Source organism: Polypterus senegalus, chromosome 14 (assembly GCF_016835505.1).
Source record: "Polypterus senegalus isolate Bchr_013 chromosome 14, ASM1683550v1, whole genome shotgun sequence".
Classification (NCBI taxonomy): Eukaryota; Metazoa; Chordata; class Cladistia; order Polypteriformes; family Polypteridae; genus Polypterus; species Polypterus senegalus.
This window is the reverse complement of record NC_053167.1, coordinates 103,490,168-103,514,239: the sequence shown is the minus strand read 5'-3', so window position 1 is coordinate 103,514,239 and position 24,072 is coordinate 103,490,168. Positions and strand designations below refer to the sequence as shown.

Here is a 24,072-nt window from a genome sequence, read left to right as displayed (position 1 = left end):
GTAATCAAGGCAAAAAGCACCATGGAAAGCAACGCTTCTGTGTCCACTATGTCGGAAAATGATTTTCTTCTGTGGAGGGTGAACAAACAGGGAATAAGCCATTGTAATGAAGGGGATCCAATTGGGGAAGGACAATGTAACAAACATGAGCAAATCAGAGCATGATTAGAGTTAGCTGGCATTGTCAGAAGTACACAGCTCTGGAGTGCATTTTCAAAAGTCTTCATTTTCAGGGAGTTGAAAATGCTGGTGTATTGTGAATAAAAGGAGAAAACAGATATTAATGGCTGCATTTTTAAATGGAAACATAGTAGTTTGGACATAGCCTAAGACAACTGCACACTGTATGAATTATCTGTGTATTAGATTTTCATTCAGGAAACTACCATTACGCTTTGTGTTAGTTAGGAGCGTTCATACAGTTAATGTGTGACTTCTTGGCATCTATTTCTTGATGATGATTTTGGTTCAGTGTTTTCATTTTGTTGTTCCATCCCCTTCTGTTCTTCAGGTTCTTGAAACTCACCTGTGTTTTTCTGATGCTTCCTGTTTCCACTAAATCATAGCCTTTTGCTTTTCTTCTTTCTCTTAGTGCTTAGGAAGCTAAAAAGTATTTTCACAAAGGTTTCATTGCAAGGCATTCTGTATCTGTTTGATTTAATGTATTGGTTGCTACATTTATCTATTAATCTGTTAGGTCAGAACATCCTGTTGCTCTCTCTCTCAAACTCACTCTCATAAGCCTGACCTGTCCTCCTCCTGTCAGTAAGCTGTTGTCCCAACTCATGTCCTATTTCTAGGCAAAAGGCCAAGTAGGCTTCAGACGGTTTTAAACACCCTTATAATGGTCTCTAGAAATTGTTAATTTTTCGTACAGCTCCTAATGGAACTTTTAGTTAATTATGTATGGAATATGGAGGTGTGATACATACAGAATCTGGATTAAAACTTGGTTTTGTTGGAGTTTACTTGATTAAAAAGTTCAAAATATGTTTATGTTTTATCACAACAGATGTTGCCATTTTTGGCTATTGGTTTGACCATCTGCATGGATATTCTTCCCAGAATATCTGGAGTGCACTCATATGTGTCGTCATTTGGGTTAAAGATTGTCTTTGGTGATCCCAGTTGTATCCAAGCTCGATGGATTACTCTAAGATCACAATTGAGAAAACTTTATTTTCTTGTCTTTCTTTTTACTTGTGTTTTTGTCTCAGAATTTTTCATTGTGTTATTGGCCAGGCTTTTACTTTGGCTCATTCCTTGACTACATATCTCTCAATCAGTTCTCATTTTCTCTATTACTGGCTCAGTATAATCTCGAGTGATTCTCTAAATTACTTCCAGGATCAGGACAGGACTATAAAGTCTCTATTATGATGTGGAGTCTCAAACATAACAAAATGGGTGTGAGGTCTTCTAAAAGGCCCATAAAGGCAGGACAACAACTTAACCAGCCCACGTTGAGGAGACTCATCGAAAATCCAGCTAGTCTCACAACTGCTAGCTGCAGGCTTCTGGCCTAGCAGGCCCCTGGCAAGGGAGGGTCTCAAAATAACCAGAAGAGGGCAAACAAGGAATCTTTATAAATTGGGATTTATCCACAAAAAATAGAACATGCTCAAAAGAACAAAACTAGGCAATGCAAATCAAACAAACTCATACAGCCAGAAGAATTTAAGGAAAATAACAATACTCACAAAAGTCCAAATGCACAACGAACGACCTCCTACTCCTGAGCTTCCTCTGGTCTGCTTTAAATAGGCAGAGTAAGGGTGTATTATCGTAGTATTTTCCTCTACTTACCCTTTACCTGTTTCCTCAAGGGTAAGTGTTCTCGTCAAGTTCGTTATTGGGTTGGTCTACTGTTGCATTTTAAGATGAACACACACATACACAGCTATACACATGCACACAGACCCTAACCACAACAGTATAACTCAGCTTGTCACTCAGCACTTCAAGAGACTTACTTATTACAGGCACAAACAACATACAATGCTTTAATGATATCTCAGACCTACATATTACTCCTGGTCTACAAGAATACATTAAACATACAAAGACTCAGCACTCTTGACTATAGGCCATTTATCAGCCAAGAATACCTTCTTTTTGTACTGTTCCGACTATTGAGTGGAGCTCCTCACTCGCAGCCAAAATAAACCTCGCAGCACAACAGTAATGGCAAAAATATGACTGCACCAGGTGCTCAAAGAAATCTAACTTATTACTTCAATCACTCTAGACATTAAAACAAAGCATAGAAAAAGCAGCAAGGTATTTATTACAAGAATAATAATAATACCACTGGAACAAAGAATAGTAGAAAATAGGTACTGATAGGAAAGTCTGGATATATATATAGTCTTTAGAAAAAGCTTACGAAAAAGTTACAGATGACAAGGATGAATGTCCCAGGGAGGTGTTTGATTTAGCAATCGATGTTCATGATGCCGTTCTGACGACCAGGGCCGTCTTCGTCCGTTCTTCTTCCTCCCTCCTTTCTTACATCCTTACTTTCTTCTTCTTCTCCTTTACTTTCTTCTTCTTCTTTGCTTTCAAACCAAGGCATATTTATTATGAAATGTCATGCATTGTATTTCACAACACATGCACCTGATTGGCTGGCTGTCAAAATGATTGATGAATTAATTCACTGTCCGTTTTCCCAAACAATAAAACCTTTAATGTTCTCTGAGGTGTTGGTAGATCTTCCTTTCCCAGGCTGTAAAATAATTAGGCATGGCTTAGTCTTCCTTTCCTAGGTTATAACGTAATTGTGCCACCAGCATGTCTTCCTTTCAATGTTGAAACAGCCGTTTTAAAAGTGAGGTATAAGAATAGAAAAATCTGCTTTGAGTTGTCTTAGTTCATCTGTTGTGCTGTCTCAAACAAAATATAATGGAAACCAAAATGTACAGATTTTACACACTATAACAGAAGGCCAAGGAGTTATGATGCCAGGGTGACTAAGTCTCCTTGGGCTTCACCCACAAAGAACAACACATATAGACAAGTTACCCAGTCATCTAAATAATAAACAAAATCAACAGAAGTAACATCCATCCATCCATTTTCCAACCCGCTGAATCCAAACACAGGGGTCTGCTGGAGCCAATCCCAGCCAACACAGTGCACAAGGCAGGAAGCAATCCTGGGCAGGGTGCCAACCCACCACAGGACACACACAAACACACCAAGCACACACTAGGGACAATTTAGAATCGCCAATCCACCTAACTGGCATGTCTTTGGATTGTGGGAGGAAACCGGAGCGCCCAGAGGAAACCCACGCAGGGAGGACACGGGGAGAACATGCAAACTCCACGCAGGGAGGACACGGGAAGCAAACCCGGGTCACCTAACTGCGAGGCAGCAGTACTACCACTGCACCACCGTGCCGCCCCAGAAGTAACATAAAATAGGAAAAATAACAATTCAGAACTGACAAGAAGTCATATAATACACATAAAGAAAGATTATTACATAACAGTTTCAAAGTCACCAAGTCCAGTAATCTCTGGCAGTACCTGAACCTTTCTGAGTGCTACAAGGGCCAGGTCTCCTCAGGGCCAGCACTTGGTCTGGATTACATTAAGGACAGTGTGGTCCTACTTTAGCTTGGGGACTGGTGTTGCCATTTAGTAGACTTTCTGCCAGATTTGAACTCTAGAGGAACAACCTATTCCCGGCTGTCCTGCCTCTAGGTCCATAGACTGCTCTCAATCGGCCTGGAGGAATCTTGTCCTTCTGTCAAACCTTGGTGACCTGGATAGATTTATGGATCAATGTGCTTTCAATCAGCAGCTTTAAAACTATTAAAAGCTTATGCTTGTATTTTCATTTTTAAGTAGCTTAAAAGCCACCGTTTTTTTGTCAGTAGAAAGGCTTTTTTACCTTCAAGCAATCTATTTTTCTTTTTTATTTGCTAAGTTTAAAACTACAGTGAGACAATGAAAAGCCAAGGACACTGTGCTCTGAAACAGCTAAACAGGCCATTGTTTTGGAAATGAAGCTGCTGTGATTTTAAAAGTCAGAGCCAACAGGCCATTATTTTATAAAAAAAAATACAGAGTGTTTCAATCTATGTATCAATGCTTCTTTATGTAAGTTTTTTTAATCAAGTTGAAGTAAAAGTCGCATTAGCTATCTTTAGGTTATATAAGAGTTAATTAGTAAAGACTTATGCCTGTATTTTTGTTTTTTTCTAAACAGCTAGAAAACAGTCTATGCTCATTAGGTCAAAGCCACTTGCTTTCACTTGCAGCGACCAGGCCTCTGCTTGCCTGCCTGCTTGCGTGGACAACAGCATGAGATGATGACAAGCCAAGGATAGCGTGTACTATAAGAAAACCAAGCGCTATTGTCTTAGAGATGCAGCTCCCTAAAACTTTAGCCTTGAGGGATGCTTGTGCAACAAATAACTATTCATTCGAGCGGCTCAGTATCTGTATGGGTCCTCCTGATTCTGATTTAACGATAATAATAATAATAATAATATTAACGATAATAATAATAATAATAATACATTTTATTTATATAGTGCCTTTTCCATGCTCAAAGTGGGAACTGATCGATAAACAAGTCTTAGACACTTGCACAGGGTAAGGAGTAATCCTTGCAAGTTTTGGTCTGATGATGGACACTAGATGATAGACATTAGTGGGCTTGGACAATACACAATGGTGAGAAGAACTAGAAGGAGGAGAGTATTTTGCATAAATGATAAGAAATAATATACAAACCAATGCACTGTCTAGTTTAAGCAATTGCACCATGGTCAAAGTCTCTTTGTTTCATTGCTGTGTAATAAAGATTTTTATTCAGCATTCCCATCTAGACTCCGAGACTGGCTCCTTTAAAGAAGGAGACCTTTTCTCTATGACACCCTCTCTTTCAATAAAGACAGTGACTCAGGCATCACTGCCACCTGCTATGATGGCTGCTCTCAAATGTCCTGGGGGAATATTACATGTTTCATTAACGCAATCCTGTATTGTTATGAAATGAATGAAAAATTCATGAATAGAAAACATGTCCCTGCCCTGGCTTAAGTTTTTAATATCATAAAGGTTACACAATATGGCCAACAATTAACATGATTTATTAAAACTAATAAATACATTTCTGTACTTATTGGGGCACATACCTATACTGCACAGTAAAAACGGTGGCATCCTTCAGATGAGATGTAAAGCCGAAGTCCTGACTCTCTGTGGTCATTAAAGTTCCCTGAGCATCCTTTGTAAAGAGTAGAGTGTATCCCGATGTCCAGGCTAAATTTCCCTCCATGGCCGAGTCATTCTGGCCCCCTAATCATCCCCTGTCACAAATTGGCTCTCTATCTCACCACTTCACCACCTGACAGCTAATTTGTGGTGAGCGTACTGGCACCAAAATGGCTGCCATTATTACATCCTGGTGGATGCTACACATTAGTGGTGGTTGAAGTGGCTCCCCACTTACTATGTAAAATACTTTAAGTAGTGAAAAAACACTATATAAATGTAAATAATAATAACAATATTATTCATCCATCTCTTGGTCTTCTAACCCACTCATCAAGGCATATGGAGCAGCTTTGGCCTCAGTACTTGATCCAGGAGTACCAGGCTTTTGAGACTTTGTGTCCCATGAAAGTTTTTCATATTGATTCCATTCCAACCTGACCAAACCAAACCACCTCTGTTCAGTGGCAGCGTAATCAAACACCCTAAACCGAAGCTTTTGATGGCTTTACCTAACCAGGCTGGTGCAGCTCTAGTTGAGTCCCATACTTTTTAACATTCAATATTTGAGTATATGCAAACACAGGCTATTGATTTTAGGTATTACTTGTATGTACATCAAGAACAAAAGTAAGCAGTAAAAAATAAAAGTGATACTTGGACAGATGTTATTTAAATATAAGAGCCAACAAAAACCTGTGCAGGTGCACTTTTCAAAAGAGAAGCATCTGGACAGCCGTACAGTCTTTAGTGCAGAACTTGTTAGGATTGTGAGCTATAACATCAGCCGTGACAAGGAGCCACACATGTTGCTACCACACTACCACACCGCAACATTTCTATTAATATTTTTACTTTTTTTTACCTGTGGTATGTATGCAAAGCTTGACACACTTTTCACAATGTTATGTGTTGCTTGAAAACACCTTTCTCCGTGCATATTTTGGAAGATGGCCCGGACACAAACAGGCGGACAACGATGGTTCAAACACCCACACACATTTACTATACATAGTCCCTATTTACAAGTGCACACAACCCCAAAACGCCCCCAAAGTCCAGGCCTCACAATGCCTCTCTCTTCTCTTCAGGCCGCCTTCACTCCTCTCCTCCAAGATTTTGCCATTCTTCCATCTGACTCCAGCCATCGAATGAAGAGAGGCGGCCCTTTTTATCCCCACCTGGACGTGGTCCAAGTGCCTCCCGATAATCTTCCACTGGCACTCCCCAGTGTGGCGGAAGTACCGGCTGCGCACCCAGAAGCACTCCGGGTGTCCCTGGTCTTCTTCCCCCCCAGCACTTCCGGGTCTGGCGGAAGCGCTGAGGGCCAGGGCTTCTCAGGCATTCGGGCGCCCCCTGGCTGTGACCACGGGCCCTTATAGGGTTGAGCTCCCAAGCTCAGTTCCTGTGGTCCCCAAAGCCACCAGGGCGGTTGCCCTCTGGTGGTCTGGAGGAGGTGTAAGCCCTCCTCCGGTCCTCCTGGGCGTCCCTGCTGGGTACCACCCCCAGCCACTCGCCATGGTACTAATTGACCTGAACACAAAGAAATAACTGCCTGTAATACACATCTAAGGCCCAGGATTGCATAAACAAGCTAAACACAATTATTCATTTATTTTTTCCTGACTAAGTGGCCTTTTGCTCCTTGAAGATAGAAGATGATCCCTTTTATACAGCATAAATTGAGGCACTGTGACTCGGTTGAATAAGATGATGCCTATGTTTGTGTCTCACAAATCAAGGAACTCAGTATCCCAAATGTTGCATTGTAATGATCTGTAAATGTTTAGCCCTACTTTTATATCATAGATTTTTTGAAAGCGACTTAAATGTTGTAAAATATATTTAAGTGTTACCAAAAAAGATCTAAGTTAACAAACAAAGCAAGGAACTGGTTATTTACTTTCTCCACACCAAAGAGCCTCTATGTCTGATCAGTATTCAAGGAGAGGATGTAGAGGTGGTGCATTGCTACAAGTACATGGAAGTCCACATTAATGACAGGTTGGACTGGGTTCATAACCTGGACTGGCGCCACCATTGAGGTGAATTAGGCAGTCGCCTAGGATGCACATCATAAGGGGGGTAAAAACCCAGCCACATGGGATAGCTACTGAACAGTCAGTTGGCGCACTAATAAGCTTGGCCTAGGGCACAAAATAACCTAGCTCCAGCACTGCTCATAACACAGAGGAACTATATATTGTGGACGCTGGCCCGGACACACACAGACGGACATCGTAAGTTCACCCAACACACGTTTATTTTTGCCAATATTTACAATGCACAAACCCCAGTGCCTCTTGCACCGATTCCCCAAAGTCCAGGCCTCTCAGTCTCTGTGCCTCTCTCTTGGCCGCCACCGTCCTCACTCTAGCTCCAGCCTCTTCCACCCGACATCCGCCGATGACTGGAGGGAGGCGGCCCCTTAAATGGGAACCCGGATGGGCTCCAGCTGCTTCCCGGCATTCCTCCGCCACGCCCCAGTGTGGCGGAAGTGCCAGCTGCGCACCCGGAAGCCGTCCGGGTGTCCCCCGTCGTCTTCCCCCCAGCACTTCCTGGTGTGGCGGAAGTGCTGGGCTCCTGGGACATTCAGGCACTGGGCGCCGCCTGGCGGTGGCCACGGGTCCCTACAGGGCTGGGCTTCCAAGTCCTTCACCCGAGGCCCCACAATATAAAGGGTCAGAGCAGGCTTTTCATTCTTAGGAGACTGTGTTCCTTTAATGTGGGCAGTGACAGTCTTTACATATTCTACTCTGTGAAAAAAATGTGATTTTCTACGCTGCAGTATATTGGGCTAGTAACATCTCTTCAAGAGAGGCCCACCAAATCAACACGATTTTAAATAAGGGCAGGCTCAGTTATGGGACGCTCTCTGGACCACCTGGAAATCGTAGAAAAGGAGAGAATTAAAACAAAAGTGAATGCCATTATGAACAATGCATCCTCTCCCTAACACATGAACACTGAGGACTTTCAGCCAGCAAATCGTTCAGCAGAACTGTGTCAAGAAACGCTACAAGGGCACCTTTAAATCAGTGCCTGCATAATGTCTCACTATGACTGCCAAGTCAACATCTGTTTTCTTTTTTAGTCATTCTGGTGTGTGCTCAGACCATACAGGGTGGTCCAGATCTAATTATGCAAATCCAGATTGTCTGGATGACTTTGATTTATGCGGGGACGATTCCAGTTCGGCGCAAAGACGATTCTTCATGTCGTCAGTTTGCACACTTCTCGATGGTCCGGGATTTTTCAGGTGAATTTCTGTGTAATAAACTTAATAAGTTATAGCATAATGAAAATTGCATAATTAGATCTGGACCACCCTATAGTGTGAGTGAGTGTGTGTTTATGTTTATTTATTTATTAATTTAATGACATTATGTAAAAAAGCCAAATTTCCTCCTGGGGACAAATAAAGTTCTATCTAAACAAAAATAGTTCAAAATTTCAAAGAAAATCACAAAAAGTGTAGAATATGTGTAGTCAGTACAGTACAGTACAGTCGGCACAAAATAGATAGACTGTGTGGACCCTAACATCATAAGAGTGTAGCATGGGACACCATGTGAGTGCTGCAAGTGAAGCCAGCAGTCAACAAATAACAACCAGGATTAAACTAAACTACAGATGCAGCAAAAGTGTGATAAAGGTGGGCGGAATCATTTTTAGTTATGCTGCATTGTTTTAGACATTATGTGCAAAATCAGCCACCATGTATGATTCAATTTGTTTGATGTTGCTAAATATCCATTTCTGACACTAAAGAGACTCTTTAAAGTTGAGACCTAAAAGATTATAAACACAAAAGGAAAATCTGAATTATGACAGTTATTTACCATTTGCTAATTAATGATGCCTTTAGTATGCCAGAGAAGTGGATAGCAAAAATACCCCGAGTACACATATAGATGAAAAAGTGGGGCAGTGGAACAGGAAAAAAATATATTCCAAATTTTTTATGAATTGTTGCTGTAAGTTTTACTTTTGAAGACAGAAAACTAACCAAAGTTATGAAAACGCTGATCGTGGAGGAAAGTTCAAAAATAGATCTGCAAAATACTTTTGATTGTTAGGTTAGATTGAGTGATCCTCTCCACCTGATCATTTACACCATGAATGGAGAGTGAACTAACGTTAATAAACTGGCCTTTGTTTGACAACAATATGGTGACAACCAACCCCCTCTTCTCTCATTCAAGCTTGTCTTGCCTTTCTTTCTGGAGGCCAGAATTTGGCATTGACATTTCAATTAAAGAAAAATGAAAACGCAGATAACATTAGCTTGCATTTGTGTGGATTACCGCTCTACAATTCAAGTTCATGAAACGGGGTTAAACCATTCTGGCTAAAAGAGAGCGGGAAATGCAATTCAGAGACTGCCTGGATTGCTACTTTTAGCAAAAAGTATCGTAATTAAATTATTCTTTTAATTTCAATAACTGGCTAATAAAAAGTGATCAAATTACGTTTCCAATATTTCTGAGGGACCCTGTCAGTCAAATAATCTTTAGAATCACCCTATTTCCACCTTATGGCACCCCAGAACAGGACATGCTTATACCCGGCCAGTTTAGAAGTGGGGTTTTGCTAGCTTCAGCACTTATTAGTAGAGAGGTGTGATGTTTTCACACTGTTGGTGGCTGTGATCAGAATGCTAAGTGGAAGAAGAAAGGTCTGGGGTCTTGAAAATTTGGGTTTGGAAGCATTTGTTCATTAGACTCAGATTGATCACAGGCGGAAGCCCCCATCAATGTTTAGAGATACAGGGAGATTCACTCGAAGAGGCCCCGAATATTCTGTAATAACTCACTAGGACGAAGTAATCTGAACGAAACATGTGCAATGTGCTCCTCAGTATATGGAGCTTCGAACAAGCCAGAATGCCCCTGCGTCGCAGCGATGAGGTTTGTGCTGGACAGCCATCGTGATATTTAACCTCCTTTTGCAACTTCTAGGTACATACTGCCCGTACCCCTTCACTCAGTCACTTGACTTCTCATCAGGGTGGTGGTGTATGGTATTGAGCAGCACATTTTCATGGTGCAAATCTGTTGGGTCTCCAATTTGTTTAAGCAATGTCAGAATCAATTGGATGATCGTGAGTTAATGAAAGGTTACTTCCAGCAAGTGGAGCAATGTGTCACACATCGGCAAAGAGCATGGCAGAAACTGAGTCCTTCAACAACAGGGTAATTTCAAAGGGGCTTTGACTTCTTCCTGTGGGGTATACTTAAAGTAAAAGTCTATCGGAACAAGCCTTGCACTGTGGAAAATTTGAAGGTAAACATCCAAGTTGAAATCACTGCTATTCCCCCCAAATATGCTTGCCGATACATTCAGGAACATGGAGCACAACGTCAAAATATGTCTGGAAGAAAACAGAAACCACTTCCAGCATTGCATATAATGCAATTGATTACACATACGTTAAGGTATATAGTGCATTTTCTTGTTTCAGATTGCTTCATCCTAATGGGAGTTACAACAGAATATTCGGAGCCTCTTTCGAGTGAATCTCCTTGTACTACATGAGGGAAAAACCCACAGAGACATAAGGCGAACACATCATCTCCACAAAAGCAGGGCTCTGATAGGGATTTAATTTTATAACTATGGAGCCATGAGACAGTAGTGCTAACTGCTCTGCCACTATGTAGGACTGTGTTCCATTTCTAAACTGTTTAACTATTCTGTAATTTAAGTAACTAATAAATCTCAATTAATATCCACCTAACTACCCTTCTAAACTGTATTCTGCATTACATTATACTTCATTTTTTCCACAATTTGACTTTCTTGTTTGAATTGCAAGGGTCAACTAGTTGTCACAATATCATGTTGACCTTACTGTTATTATTTCTTCCTTTTTTCCTATTACATAGTAATCAGAAACACTTTCCGAAAGTAGGAGCCAGTGTGCTGCTGATTTAATAGGACCCATTATGATTGTTGAACTGGAAACCACCAGCTATGAACAAAACAATTTATGCTATAAATTAACAATAGCAGTAATTAAAGGAACGGAATTCAGGGTTCATTATAAATTTCCCCTGGCCCTTTCTCTCTTGTCTTCTGTCTTTGCAAGTCGTAATTATACAGTAGAGCTGAGTAAATGAAGGGCGCGTGTTTGCATCATAAAGATCTGATTTTCTAAAGAGGCCACAGGGCCCCTGAACATTGCCTTAATCTGTCTAGGATAATAATTAGTGAATCTAATCAGATAACAGCCATTGTCTATTAGCCTGACCAATGTATAAACCTGTTCTGCTGTTTTCTTCAATATTATGTAAATACCTACCTCACTACTGTGCTACTTCTTTGGAGCCAGACTTAGACAGTCAAATATATTATTTCTAAAATGGAACGTGAGACACTTGCTGGTCGTTCAAAGCTCAGTTTAATCATGTTTATAGCCACTTCTCCCCACTGCATATTTATTTTTATTGTTATTCTAAAATGATATATAACGACACCAGAGACCTAAACTCTGGGCCATTCTGCACCATGAGGTGTACAGCAGAGACAACTTAATGGACTCAGTTGAATCTGCTATAAGGCCATCTGTCATTCTAAATATGCTGCTTCATGCTGCATGAAAGAACTGAAGAGACTTCACTTGAGTGTCTTAGGTTGCCACAGCTAATTGATATTTTTTATTTATAGTGCCTTACAAAGCATTTCAGGGGATCAGGGAGCCATCCATTCATCCATTTTCTGCCAGGTCGTGGGGGCAGCAGTCTAAGCAAAATTGACCAGATGTTTCTTTTCCCCGCCACCTCGTCCAAAAGGGTACCAAGGTGTTACCAGGACAACTGAGAGATATGATCTCTCCAGTGTGTCCAGGGTCTTCCCTGAAGTTTCCTCCTGGTTAGAAATACCTTAAACACCTCCACAGGGGGACGTCCGGGAGGTTTCCTAATCAGGCACCCAAATCTCCCCAACTGGCTCCGTTCATTTTTGAGGAAAAGTGACTCTCCTGTGAGCTTCTCCCTAATGTCAGCACTTCTCACCCTATCTCTAAGGCTGAGCCCAGACACTCTGTTAAGGAAATTCATTTCTGCCGGTTGTATCCATGGCCTAGTTTTTTTGGTCACTACCCACAGCTCTCTTCTTGCCTCACTCATGAACAAGACCCTGAAATACTTAAACACCTTTTGAGGTCATACCTTATCTCCAACCTGGAGAGGGAACTCCACGGTTTTCCAGCTGACGACCATGACCTTGGACTTGGAGGTGCTGATCCTTATCTGGCTACAGCAATGTAAATTGTTCCATTTGGAGTTCCCTGGATTACCTAGAATTACACATTACAAATGGAGGATTATCTGAACCAGCAGCTATAACACGTTAGTGGCCAGATCACTTTGCCTAAGCCAGTGACATCTCTGCTACGCATAGTATTATGTTTACAATGCACTGATCAGATATAAAATATAGTATAAATATCCGTAACACATGCTATACTTAAGTCAAATTCAACAGGAAACACCTGCAACTTCTTCAGTGGTCAAATTGAAATCTTTGGCTCACATTGCAGTGTCGTAGAGCAATCTATAGCTAGCCTTCAGTCTGACCTTGTTGGATGATGTGGGTTTTAAACAATGGGCTTAGGCAGAGAAAACATCCTGCTGTGATTAAATGCACTTGGACTTTTCTGATCTCTGACTTGTGACTTTTCACCTTCACACTTCCATGTGACCATATGGGTTTCGGACTTTCGGAGAAAAATGAAGTCACTTTTGTTTTGTAATTAAAGATAAATGGCATTTTTGTGTGGACACATACCTAAATAAATATAGCAAACTGTCTTCTACCTTTCGAGGACAGGTAATAGAATATTTGAAAAATACTGTATGTTGCCCTACGTGTACCTTTATCGCCTTTCTTCTGCATTTGTGTGTGTGAACGTCTCCTTACCATCACTCAAATTTCTCAATTGTGTTCGTGTAAAGCTTGCTTCTCAGACTCTGTCATTATTTACGAGACATTTGTCACAACCCCTGTCCGGTTTTATAGTTTCTGTCTTTGAAGGAAACTCTCTCAACCTGCGCCTTTACATTTCCTCCTGCATTTCACACTCACACTTCCTCTGTCGTCATGTTACCAATGCCAAACTGACCAATCACATCAAAGCCATACTGACCAGTCATACTTCTCTGAGGGGCTGGACACACAGACCTTAGTGTTGTATTATATAGTAGATGTGTATCACTTTGGTGCAAATGCAATTCAACCAAAAAATAGCATTTCTGGTTGACCTGATTATATTTTTTATATTTTTTTACAGTTGACTAAGGTCAACTACCACCAAAGGAACTTCTACAAAGTACGGAATTAAGGGATGAATACTTATATGAATGAGAGATTTCAGTTTTTGATTTCTAATTAATTTGTACACCTTTCTGTAAATGTTTTCACTTTGTTATTACGGGTTTGTGAGGGTAGATTGTTGGGCAAAAATGGCACATGTAGCCATTTAAAATTAAATCTACAACACAATAAAGTGTGTAGAAAGTGAAGGGGTCTGAATACTTTCTGAATTTGCTGTATCCTGGCTTCGCTGGGGCACCACTGGGCATTGCTGGGTATCCTGGCTACCATGGGGGCACTGAGTTCTCACCTCTTTGTCTTTGGCTCCCATTCTCTGTTTGTCATGAATCATGTTTTCTGCATATACATTTATTCTAAACTAACTTTGTACTCCTAATTTCTATTTCTTATTTTGTTTATCATTAATTTATCACTTTATAGTTCTGATGTCTTTGCAGCACTATTTTGTTTTTCTCTGTTTTCTTTTTGTCGCCACCATTTTGGGAAATTCTTTCATGGCAGTCGCCATGTTGTTTTTAGTAGTCATCGCCAGTTTTTCAGATGATAACACAGTTTTCATAATGCCCAAGTGTATGTGAAAACTCTTTAGTTTGTGGCATTGTTTGGAAAAAGCTTGTAGGTTTTTGACTTCTTTTTTGATTTTGATTTTTGGATAAGTTTTTTGGTTTTGATGATCACTTTTTCCTTTGATTTACTGCTGTTCTGACCTTTTGCCTGTCTGTAGATCACATCATTGCTTGAATCCGAATTATATTTCCTCTTGTGGTCTATTTTGTGACCTTTAATCCCAGCCAGTTTTGTCTTACTACCAAAACCATTACATTGCTTTTCTATGGGTTGTAAGGAAGTTGTTATCAAAGAATATAGACTTCTGGTTTTGCAGGTTCTTCCCCTTCTTTTGGAGTAAACATTATCTTGGTAATTCAAAAACAAGGTTTGGGACTTAGAAAGTATTGAGGTGTGCTTGTTTTGAGGGTCCTTCTCCATATAAGCTGCCATACATCTATTAATGGAAAGTCTTTTTGGGTTGTTGCCTTTTTGATATTAAAGGTGTTTAAAATGAACTTTTTTAGTTTGCTTCATTCCTTTGCATTTGTTGATTGAAAGTTTGTTATTCTATTTAACAAATATCCTCTCAGTTTCCAGTAAAAGGAGATGCTTTTTTGGTATTTCACTCCTATTCAAGGATTGCTCTACAAACCCCCTGCCACCCACCCTGTCTGCCTCTTCTCCCTATAGCAGCCATTTTGGTTTCCTGCACCTTCTCTGTTTTCTCTTCCCAAGAACAGTGAACTCAACCAGGATGAACTGTTTTGTGGTGTCGGGAAAGAGGATGATATCTGGTCTCAGCATTGTCTGGATGATGTGAGGTGGTATCTTCATTTGCCTCTCCATCACCCATTTCTGTGCTGTATGTAACAGAACAGTAGCACAACACTGTTGTTTGCCCTGACTGCTCTCCTTTCTTGACAATAACAGCTGATTTGCTGGATGAGTGGGCATTCCTTCTGGCACTTATCCCCATGCTGATTGCTTCTGCAATTGTCTTGAGCATTTAATTGTGCCACCTGCAGTAACACACCTTATTAAATGCTTTGGGGCAGCAGCTTAGGATGTGTTAGGAAGTCCCCCTTACTGGAACATAAGTGACAGGCTGGTGTATGTACTTTTCTCAATTTGGTTTGAAGGATGTGGAAGAACATCACAGAGTCTCTAAATAAAAGACTTGATCTAATGGGGATCACCCCTTCAGATGTCCTTTCAGATGATCTTCCGCTCTGTTGCCTGTTCCCATCTCATCCACACTCCTTGCTGCTTCATGGACACTTCTCAACTACTCCTTCTCTCCTCAGTGGCCACTTCTACATCATTCAGCACCAGATGCCTCCTCTTCTCCCTATGAGTGATATCATAATGTGTGGGCTACACAACCCACCAGGGTTTTGTGCTGGAGCCAGGCCTCAGCTTGATTTACCACATTAACTCATTTTGACTCCCTCCCAGTACTCACCAAAATTTAAAAAAAAAAAAAAAACTTTAAAAAGTTCTCCAACTTCAGAAACAGTTAAGTCCCCAATATTATTTTTCTAACTTGTTCCTTCTTGAGTATCTATCCATTTTTCTGCATCTGTGTATATATTACAGTCTGGAACCAAAGCATGAATGGAATGGAATCCCTCACTAAACACACCCTCTCATAGAAATCACATTTTTATTAACTCTGTTGTATAAATCTGACACTAAATAGTCCATTCATTCATTTGTGTCTCTTTATATCGTTATCCAAAACACAGAGCAGGAAGTGAGACTACTGAAGCTCCTGTCTCGATCCTTTATAGGGCACACTTACCCTCACCCTTAATTAATCACAATCACAATCAGAGTCACATTTATTGGCAAAGTCTGCTCACATTCCAGGACTTTGACTGAGTTTGTTTAACAATTCTCCAAGTGTGGTTACATGACAGACATACACACACTTAAGGAGACACTGAGATAAAATACAAGATAAATAATGTAAACATAATAATGTGCAAGAAATATTGAAATATATACTGAATACCACATTAGCTGTATGTAAGAATATTACAAGGTTTTGTGGGCCTGGGGGTGCATGGACAGTTGAATTAGTAAGAAGTTGTTCTTATGACTGCTTGTTTTGATGGGGGAAGTTCTAAGAGGTTGTGCCCTGAATGAGAGGGGTCAGTGATGATTTTCCCTGTCCACTTCATGACTCTGAAATACTACAGGTCCTTTGTGGTGGCAGACCTAACTATTCCTTGTAATCTGTTCTTGTCATATTTAGTTGTTGATCCAAACTACATTTTAATGAATAATCTTAGAACAGACTCGATGATTGCTGTGTAGAAGTAAATCTGCATTGTTATGGTAGATTGAACACTCTAAGCTAATTCCTTTCCTGCAATCTGGTTATGGATTTACTCGACCACATTAAGAGGCTACTCTTGGAGAAATCTTTGCGTATTACTCTGTTTTTTAGAGAACAATAACTCAGTCTCTTTAACCGGAATAAGAGTTTTACATGGCGCTTTAGAAACCTTTTTCCTGTATTGGTTTTCCATGCCAATTCAAATTCACTCAGCCACAGTAAAGCAAACAGCATAGTATAAAGCTGAATCCCATCCTCATTGCCATTTGTGTCCCACAGGGGATGCTTGCTCCCTGGGAATGAGTTCTTTTCAGAAATACAGGACATACTTGAACCTGTAAATATAACTCTTCAGTAATCATGGCAGAAATAATCAAACTACAGCAATATGGTACAAAATGTTATATATATATATATATATATATATATATATATATATATATATATCTATACTAATAAAAGGCAAAGCCCTCACTCACTCACTCACTCACTCACTCACTGACTCATCACTAATTCTCCAACTTCCCGTGTGGGTGGAAGGCTGAAATTTGGCAGGTTCATTCCTTACAGCTTCCTTACAAAAGTTGGGCAGGTTTTATATCGAAATTCTACGCGTAATGGTCATAACTGGAAGCAGTTTTTCCATTTACTGTAATGGAGATGAGCTTCAACGCCGTCGGGCGGAGTTTCGTGTGACATCATCACGCCTCCCACGTAATCACGCAGTACATAGAAAACCAGGAAGACCTCAAAAAACCGCTCAAGAAAACATGCATTATATAATTGAGAAGGCAGCGAAACAATAAGAAGCGAGCGAGTGACATATACAGAAACAAAGCACGATGTAAACCTACACTTTAAATTAAGTTCATAGACAGGCTGCCGCTGGCGTTTGTAATTTAGTGCCTGCCCATATAAGGCCGTCCGTCAGCGGCAATCCAATAGCAAACTGCCACGGGTAAATATTCACGGGTGAAGGACTGTGCTTATGGAGAGGAAGATGAGATGGTCAGGGTGGTGTTTGACACAAACTCAGCGAAACTGTGAGAGAAAGTTTTAAGTGCCAGGACTAAGGTAACATTAAATAAAGCTATGGACATAGCACGAGATGGCACCAGCACAGCTGGGAACCTTCGATGCATGTACACCGAGTGGCTCACGTGAACTGACGCAGTGCACAGATAAAAAGCAACAGTTCCAAAGAGCGCTGAACAAAAACCGAATTACACAATTGAAAAGGCAGCAAAAATATGAAGCGTCTGATAAGCATATTCATAAATGCAGCTACTGTGGAAACAAAGCACACGGTGGAAAAAGTCAATGTCCCGCTAAAGGAAGACAGTGTAAAAAACCCGTGCATGCAGTGTGTCAGGTCTCAGATAAAGAAGAAGACGAGCTGTTTATTGATGCAGTAAGAAACGAATCGATGAATGAAACCTGTCATCTTTACAACGATTGACAAACACGGAATGTAACTTGAACACAACACATCCTACAAATACGAACCTGATTGAAAGAAATAATGATAATCAAATCCTTGATGACAGCAACACTCAGTAACACTCACAAAACAAATACTGTATATTGACAGTCATGTTACGTTATTTTTAAAATGTTCCCTTTTCTTTTCTACCTTTTTAACACACTACTTCTCGCTGCGATACGCTGGTATATATATATATGTATATATATATATCCCGCTCTACATCTCGAATAATGGATACTTTATTCGCCATCAATGATTGTTTTGGTAAAGCCATACTCAGTGTATTCATTAGATGAACGGTAAAAAGTAAGAGCGAGGAGGATGACTCATTGAGGCATGCAGGCTGTAGTCTTGGCGCCAACTCTATCTGAATTGCGCGATCACATTTGAAAAATATATCTTTTCAAGTTCTATTTAGTCCATATGTGTCAAACTCAAGGGTCAGGGCCACATCCGCCCGGCGTAATTATATCCGCCCGAGATCATTTTATATACTGTATTATTGTTATTAAAGCCCGGTATATGAAGCGCTGGTAACACAATAAACTACAGATCCCATAATGCAGCTTCAGCTGCTAGAGTTATTGCGCACTGAGTTTGCACGGCGCTTTGGTGACTTTGAAGAACAAAAAGTCCGCTCTACATGCGGCTGGAACCTTGTGCATGTTTGGTACCACATATCTGTGTGAGAAGCTCTTCTCAGTGATAAAGACTAACAAAACAGCACACAGGAGTCGCCTCACTGATGAGCACCTGCAATCCATCCTGAGAATCTCCACAACACAGAACTTCACACCAAACAGAAACGAACCTGTGGCCAAAAAGATGCCAGGCGTCCAGCTCTAAAATGACATATGAGCAAAGACAACTGAATGATTTGATTTGTTATTGCACGTAAGAGCGGAGTCAACTGCTTTAACAAACAGCGTATTGCACTGATAATGAAATAGCTGTGTGTGTATATATGTAGATATGTATGTATATGTATATATATGTTTATATATGTGTGTGTGTATGTATGTAGATATATATGTATGTATATATGTGTATATGTATAGATATGTATATATATATATATATGTTTATGTGTGTGTGTGTAAATATATATATATATATATATGAAAACAACACTCATCACTCACAACAGTGACAAAACAATTACATTGACAATCAGGTTACGTTATTTTCAAAATGTTTCCTTTTCTTTTCATTGCTTCTTTAACACACTACTTCTCCATGTGCTGGTATTTTGCTAGTATATATATATATATATATTTAATTTGCTTTAAAATGCAGCTTTCACTCCCTATATACAATACAATGTAGAATAATCATTCATAATTACATATATAGGCTAAAATAAGAATCCATTGGGGCAGTACAATCATCATCCTGTTGTTCAGTTCGGTGAAGTACAGGAAGGTGTTGTTCTTGCAGATGGCGTCTAGCTTTTAGATGGTTCCTCACCATTATGAGGTGAGACACAAAAATAACTAAATTGGTAAAAAAAAATTATTCCTGAATTACAGCACTCTAAACATTGTCACCTTCTATATACTCCCCCTCTTGATCTCTACACCACTCCATACGTATCTTCCATTGATTGAAACAGTGGTGGAAGTCTTCTTGCTTGAGGCTCTTCAATGGGCTTGCAGTTTCTGTCTTCATATTATCCATTGAAGAAAAATGTGTTCCCTTCGGGTCGCTTTTGATTTTTGGGAACAAGTAAAAATCACAGGGAGCTAAATTGGGTGAATACGGAGGATTATTGAGGACAGGCATGTTTTTGTCAGTCAAAAACTGCTTTACAGAAAAATCATTATGCACGGGAGCATTGTCTTGTCTTGTCTCACTGTTTGCTTTTTTCACCCGACTTTGTCATGGCAACTCATGTAGCGATTGTTGTGCAAATACTGACTGGGCTGTTCACAGGATATACCTAGCCGGTCAGCAGTTTGAGTGGGCGTGTAGTAGCGGATACAGTTCTATGATTCACATCCAGCCAGCCTCCTGACGGTTTTCCAGGAAAGCCCCAAGCCCAGTCCAGTTATTTTTGTGTCTCACCTCGTATTTTGCATATTCAGTAAGCTATTTGTGAAAATTGCCAAGTATGGGTAACTACCATCTGAGCTATTTGAACATTTTATATATGGACTGGACTCTTCTAAGACTCAAACACAGCACATTCTTTTGACTGTCTGTGACCGCTGCAACTGCCCTAATCACTTAAGCCTGCCTGAAAGAACTGTCTTTACTTCAGACACATGTATGTTAACATAATTGGACTCAAAAATCACAATTATCAAATAGTGATTTTTCAATTCCAGTTACATGTTGTGAAACGTGAAGGTTTCCACAACTGACACATTATTGTTAAGGATGGAGAGGGAAGGTAATATTGGAAGACCCCTCTTGAGGTCCACTGTCATCTCCATAGTTTTGAGCAGGTTTAGCTCCAGATGGTTCTGAGCAAACCAAAAGGGCCAGCTGCTCAGCCCCCCTTCTGTATGTAGACTCATCACCATTTCAGAAGTGCAATGATAGTTGTTTCATCTTCATATTTGAGTTTGACAGAAGGGTCCTTAGAGGTGAAGTCAATAGAGTAGAGGTAGAAGCGCCGTGGTGAGAGCACACATCCCAGGGAGAGACCAGTGCTGATTTTATCTGGGGGTTAGAGGTGAGAATCCCCAGTTTAATCTGCTATTTCCTATTTGTCAGGAAATCGGTTATTCACTGAAAGATGGAAGCAGGTGTAGAAAGCTGGGTGAGCTTAGAATGGAGGAGATTATGGATAATTATGTTAAATTCTGAGCTGAATTCCACAAACAGAACCGTGGCGTAGGTCCCTGAGTTGTCAAGATGTTGCAGTATGTTGTGTAGACCCATCATCTACTGACATGTTTGCTTGGTTTGCAGACTGAAGGGTGTCCAAAGGGGAACTGTGATGTCCTTCAAGTGAGCTAGCGCCAGTCTCTCAAAGCTTTTCATGACAGATGTCATAACGGAAGGCCTGCAATCATTCAGTCCTGGTATGTGGAATTTTTTTGGGGGATTGGTACGGTTGGGAATTGTTTGAAGGATGTGGGAACTTCAGACAGTACTAATGATTTGTGTAAAATCTGTGTAATGATGGGGGCCAATTGATCAGCACAGATTTTTAAGCAGGAGGGTGAGACACTGTCTGGACCTGCTGCTTTCTTGGTGCTTTGTCTCTTGAAAACCCCGCACACATCTTCTTGTCAGAAATTAATTGTAGGAAGTGTAGATTAAATGGTAGAAGGAGTGGGAGAGAAGGTCGTATTTGTTTGAATGCTGAGAGGGCTGGAGCCAGTGTGGAGTGTGACCTTGGGCTTATCAAACCTGCAGTAAAACACATCCAGGTCATCAGCCAACTGATTGTCCTTTGCAGTGCCCCAGTTTTTTTTATTGTGTATTCATTTTACATTAAAATGTTTATTCATAGTGTCATCATTTCTGTATCTAATTAGATGATGCATTCATGGAGCCTGTCCTGGAAGCATCAACCACAAAGCAGGAAAAAACCCTGGATGGGACATCAGTCCATTGTAGGGCATACCTGCACCCAAATTCATACTCGGCCTGTGCAATCACTGGACCAAAACCTGAAGGGTTCTTGGTATGTTGCTGGACACATTTGTGCACACACACACATTCACTTATACTGTGAAAGCCTTGAGCTGCTACCCATCCATTACTTTGTGAAAGACCTGCTTGGACACAAGTTGCAGACACCACACAGATGGACAGTGACTGAGCTGCAAAATACCCCAAGGTCACAAAAACAACCCATTTTTCTTTGGTCACATGCTATATGAATATATCAAAGATGTGCTATAGAAAGAATGAGGTGTGGTACTAGTGGGCTTCCTACACTCCTTAAACTCTCCACAGGTTGCCAGCCCGGTCTCACCATCATTAATTATCTGGTGCTGGTCCAGGAACTTTTTGCTTTTTCCTATGCCACCCAATCATTAACACATTAGATGTTAAAGATTAGATTAGAAATCTGTAACACTGCTTTTTGGCAATACTCACTGTAAAATGCGCTATATAAATAAAATTTGATTGATTGATTGATGGAGACACTTTTAAAGTGTTCAGATCTAGGCTAAAAACTATTTGTTTTGACATAAACAAACAAAAACTATTCATTTGACCCTTTCAAATCATATTTTACCTCGGTATACATTCAACATGACTTTCTGCTCTTGTGTCATTATGCAGCCAGAAAGAAGCGTAGAGAATCAATGTCCTCCATGCCAGTGACTTTTCTCCTAATGAGACTGTGCATACAAAAAAAAAAAAAAAAAAGAAACTGGTTGGCTGGTAAAAAATAAGAAAGTAGTGGAGGCCTTTCTGGCCCTGAAGCTCCTTTAGTTATCCAGCAGCTAATTGATCTATAAATTGGAGAAAAGGGAGTGGGGTACTCCTAGGGGACAAACCAACTTCACTGTAGGTCGACCCAATTAAGCGGCCACTACCTAATTCTCCTCTTTAGCTGGCATGGCAGGTTGTCCCTGTCAAAGATGTGCAGCGACAAGTGAAGTAAAACCGAGCGAAAATAGCTGCCATGTTCTGACAAAGTCATATTCATTTCTCAGGCAAAGCACTTCTTCACTCCAAACTCGGGCCTGTCAGCTCATTTCCTATGGGGAGAGAAATTCATCTTTTCCGACTGAGACAGCAAAAAGTCACAGTGAGATTTCGGTAATTCGGTGGAATTTTCACTTAAACTGCAGTTAGCTCGTTGCTTCCTTTGACACACGTCTGAAAGAAATATTAAAAGCCATCAGAGGCGGCGGGTTGCCAGCTAACTGACCTGGAATGCTTTGTCCTTAAGGATAATCATATCTGGAATGACCCTGTCGGAATAACAATGAAGAGGCACACTGGATCTCTTTTTTTTATTTAAAGGAAACCTACTTCCCAGCAGCATCATGTTTTGTTGAATGGATAAGACTCCATTTGAGCAACAGTCAGAAGATTTACAAAATAGAAAGAATCTTCTTAGAGCCATTATAAACTGTTTAACAATTTATTTCAAAACTGACTTATTTGATGCTGTAATAAATTGTAGGTAACTAGAATCTAACCTGGAAACATTGGGAGACAAAGCAGGAAGCAATTGTGAATTGGAGCCTACTCATACCAGGCCAAATTAGAGTCACAAATACATGCGACAATAAACTTGATGCAGAACTAGAACCAAACCTGCATGTCTTTGGAATGTGGGAGTATTTGGAGAAATGCACATCAAGATATTTTTATGGATTCTGCAATTTCTTAAAGCGATGTATTATGGGATATGTGAAATACATCTTGAGAAATCATGTCAAGATAGGTGGTTCGTTGTGTGGTGGGTGCGGCAACATGCTGTATCTGTGCATGCTCCAAACCTCTCTTCTATTTGATAGAAACATAAATGAACAGGTAATAAATAAATGAGATAGTTGTGCTGATCAACACATTTGCAAAACAAAAGACGCTAATGGAGAGGTGCGAAGGAATTTAAAGTGGCCCGGGATTACGAGTTTTTTCGTATGCTTCAGGGATTCTAGTGTTAAGAAGGCTAATAGAATATTAGGGTTATAGAATATGAGGTGTAGAGTTAAAGTCCAAGAAGGTTATTCTCTAGTTTTATAATGCACTGGTGAGGCCAGAAACATTAGGAAGTTTTTCTTTACACATAGAACCATAGACACTTAAAACATGCTACCAAGTAGTGTGGTAGACAGGGACTTTTGGGACTTTCAAAACTAGACTTGATGTTATTTTGGAAGAATTAAGTGGATAGGAATGGCGAGCTTTGTTGGGCTGAATGGCTTGTTCTTGTCTATCTATCTATATATCGATTAGTGCAGGGGTTCCCAACCCCCGGTCTGCGGCCCACTACCGGGCCGTGGCCGTCTGACAGCCGGGCCACGAGACTCACTCAGTGAAGGGCTACAGCAAAAAGGCTGCCCCTTTCACTGAGGACACTTTTCAGAACGCTAGGTGGGCGGGGCTTTGCAGCGGCGCAGAGAGGGGAGACAGACCGAGGTCAGAGAGTATTACAACGAAGTATTTTTATGTTTCTGACAGTTTCCCCATATGACCTGAGTCTATAG

The 24,072-nt window shown here is 40.5% G+C and overlaps 1 protein-coding gene across 6 annotated transcripts in view; it reads left to right on the top strand.

Annotated features, from left to right (window-relative positions):
• rwdd3 (RWD domain containing 3) overlaps positions 1-24,072 on the top strand; it is a 115,936-nt gene that overhangs the window by 43,159 nt on the left and 48,705 nt on the right. For 3 of the 6 annotated variants that reach the window (XR_005630490.1, XR_005630494.1, XR_005630491.1), the window contains one exon: positions 20,861-20,973. The exons of 2 other annotated variants lie outside the window; for them this stretch is intronic. Coding sequence is in view for 1 of the 4 variants with exons in the window: in XM_039735062.1 (XP_039590996.1) it covers positions 20,861-20,903 (43 nt within the window). In the remaining 3 variants the exon portion in view is untranslated. Of the gene's footprint in view, positions 1-20,860; positions 21,185-24,072 lie in introns of those variants that run through there. One more of the 6 variants, XM_039735062.1, reaches the window with a different exon arrangement.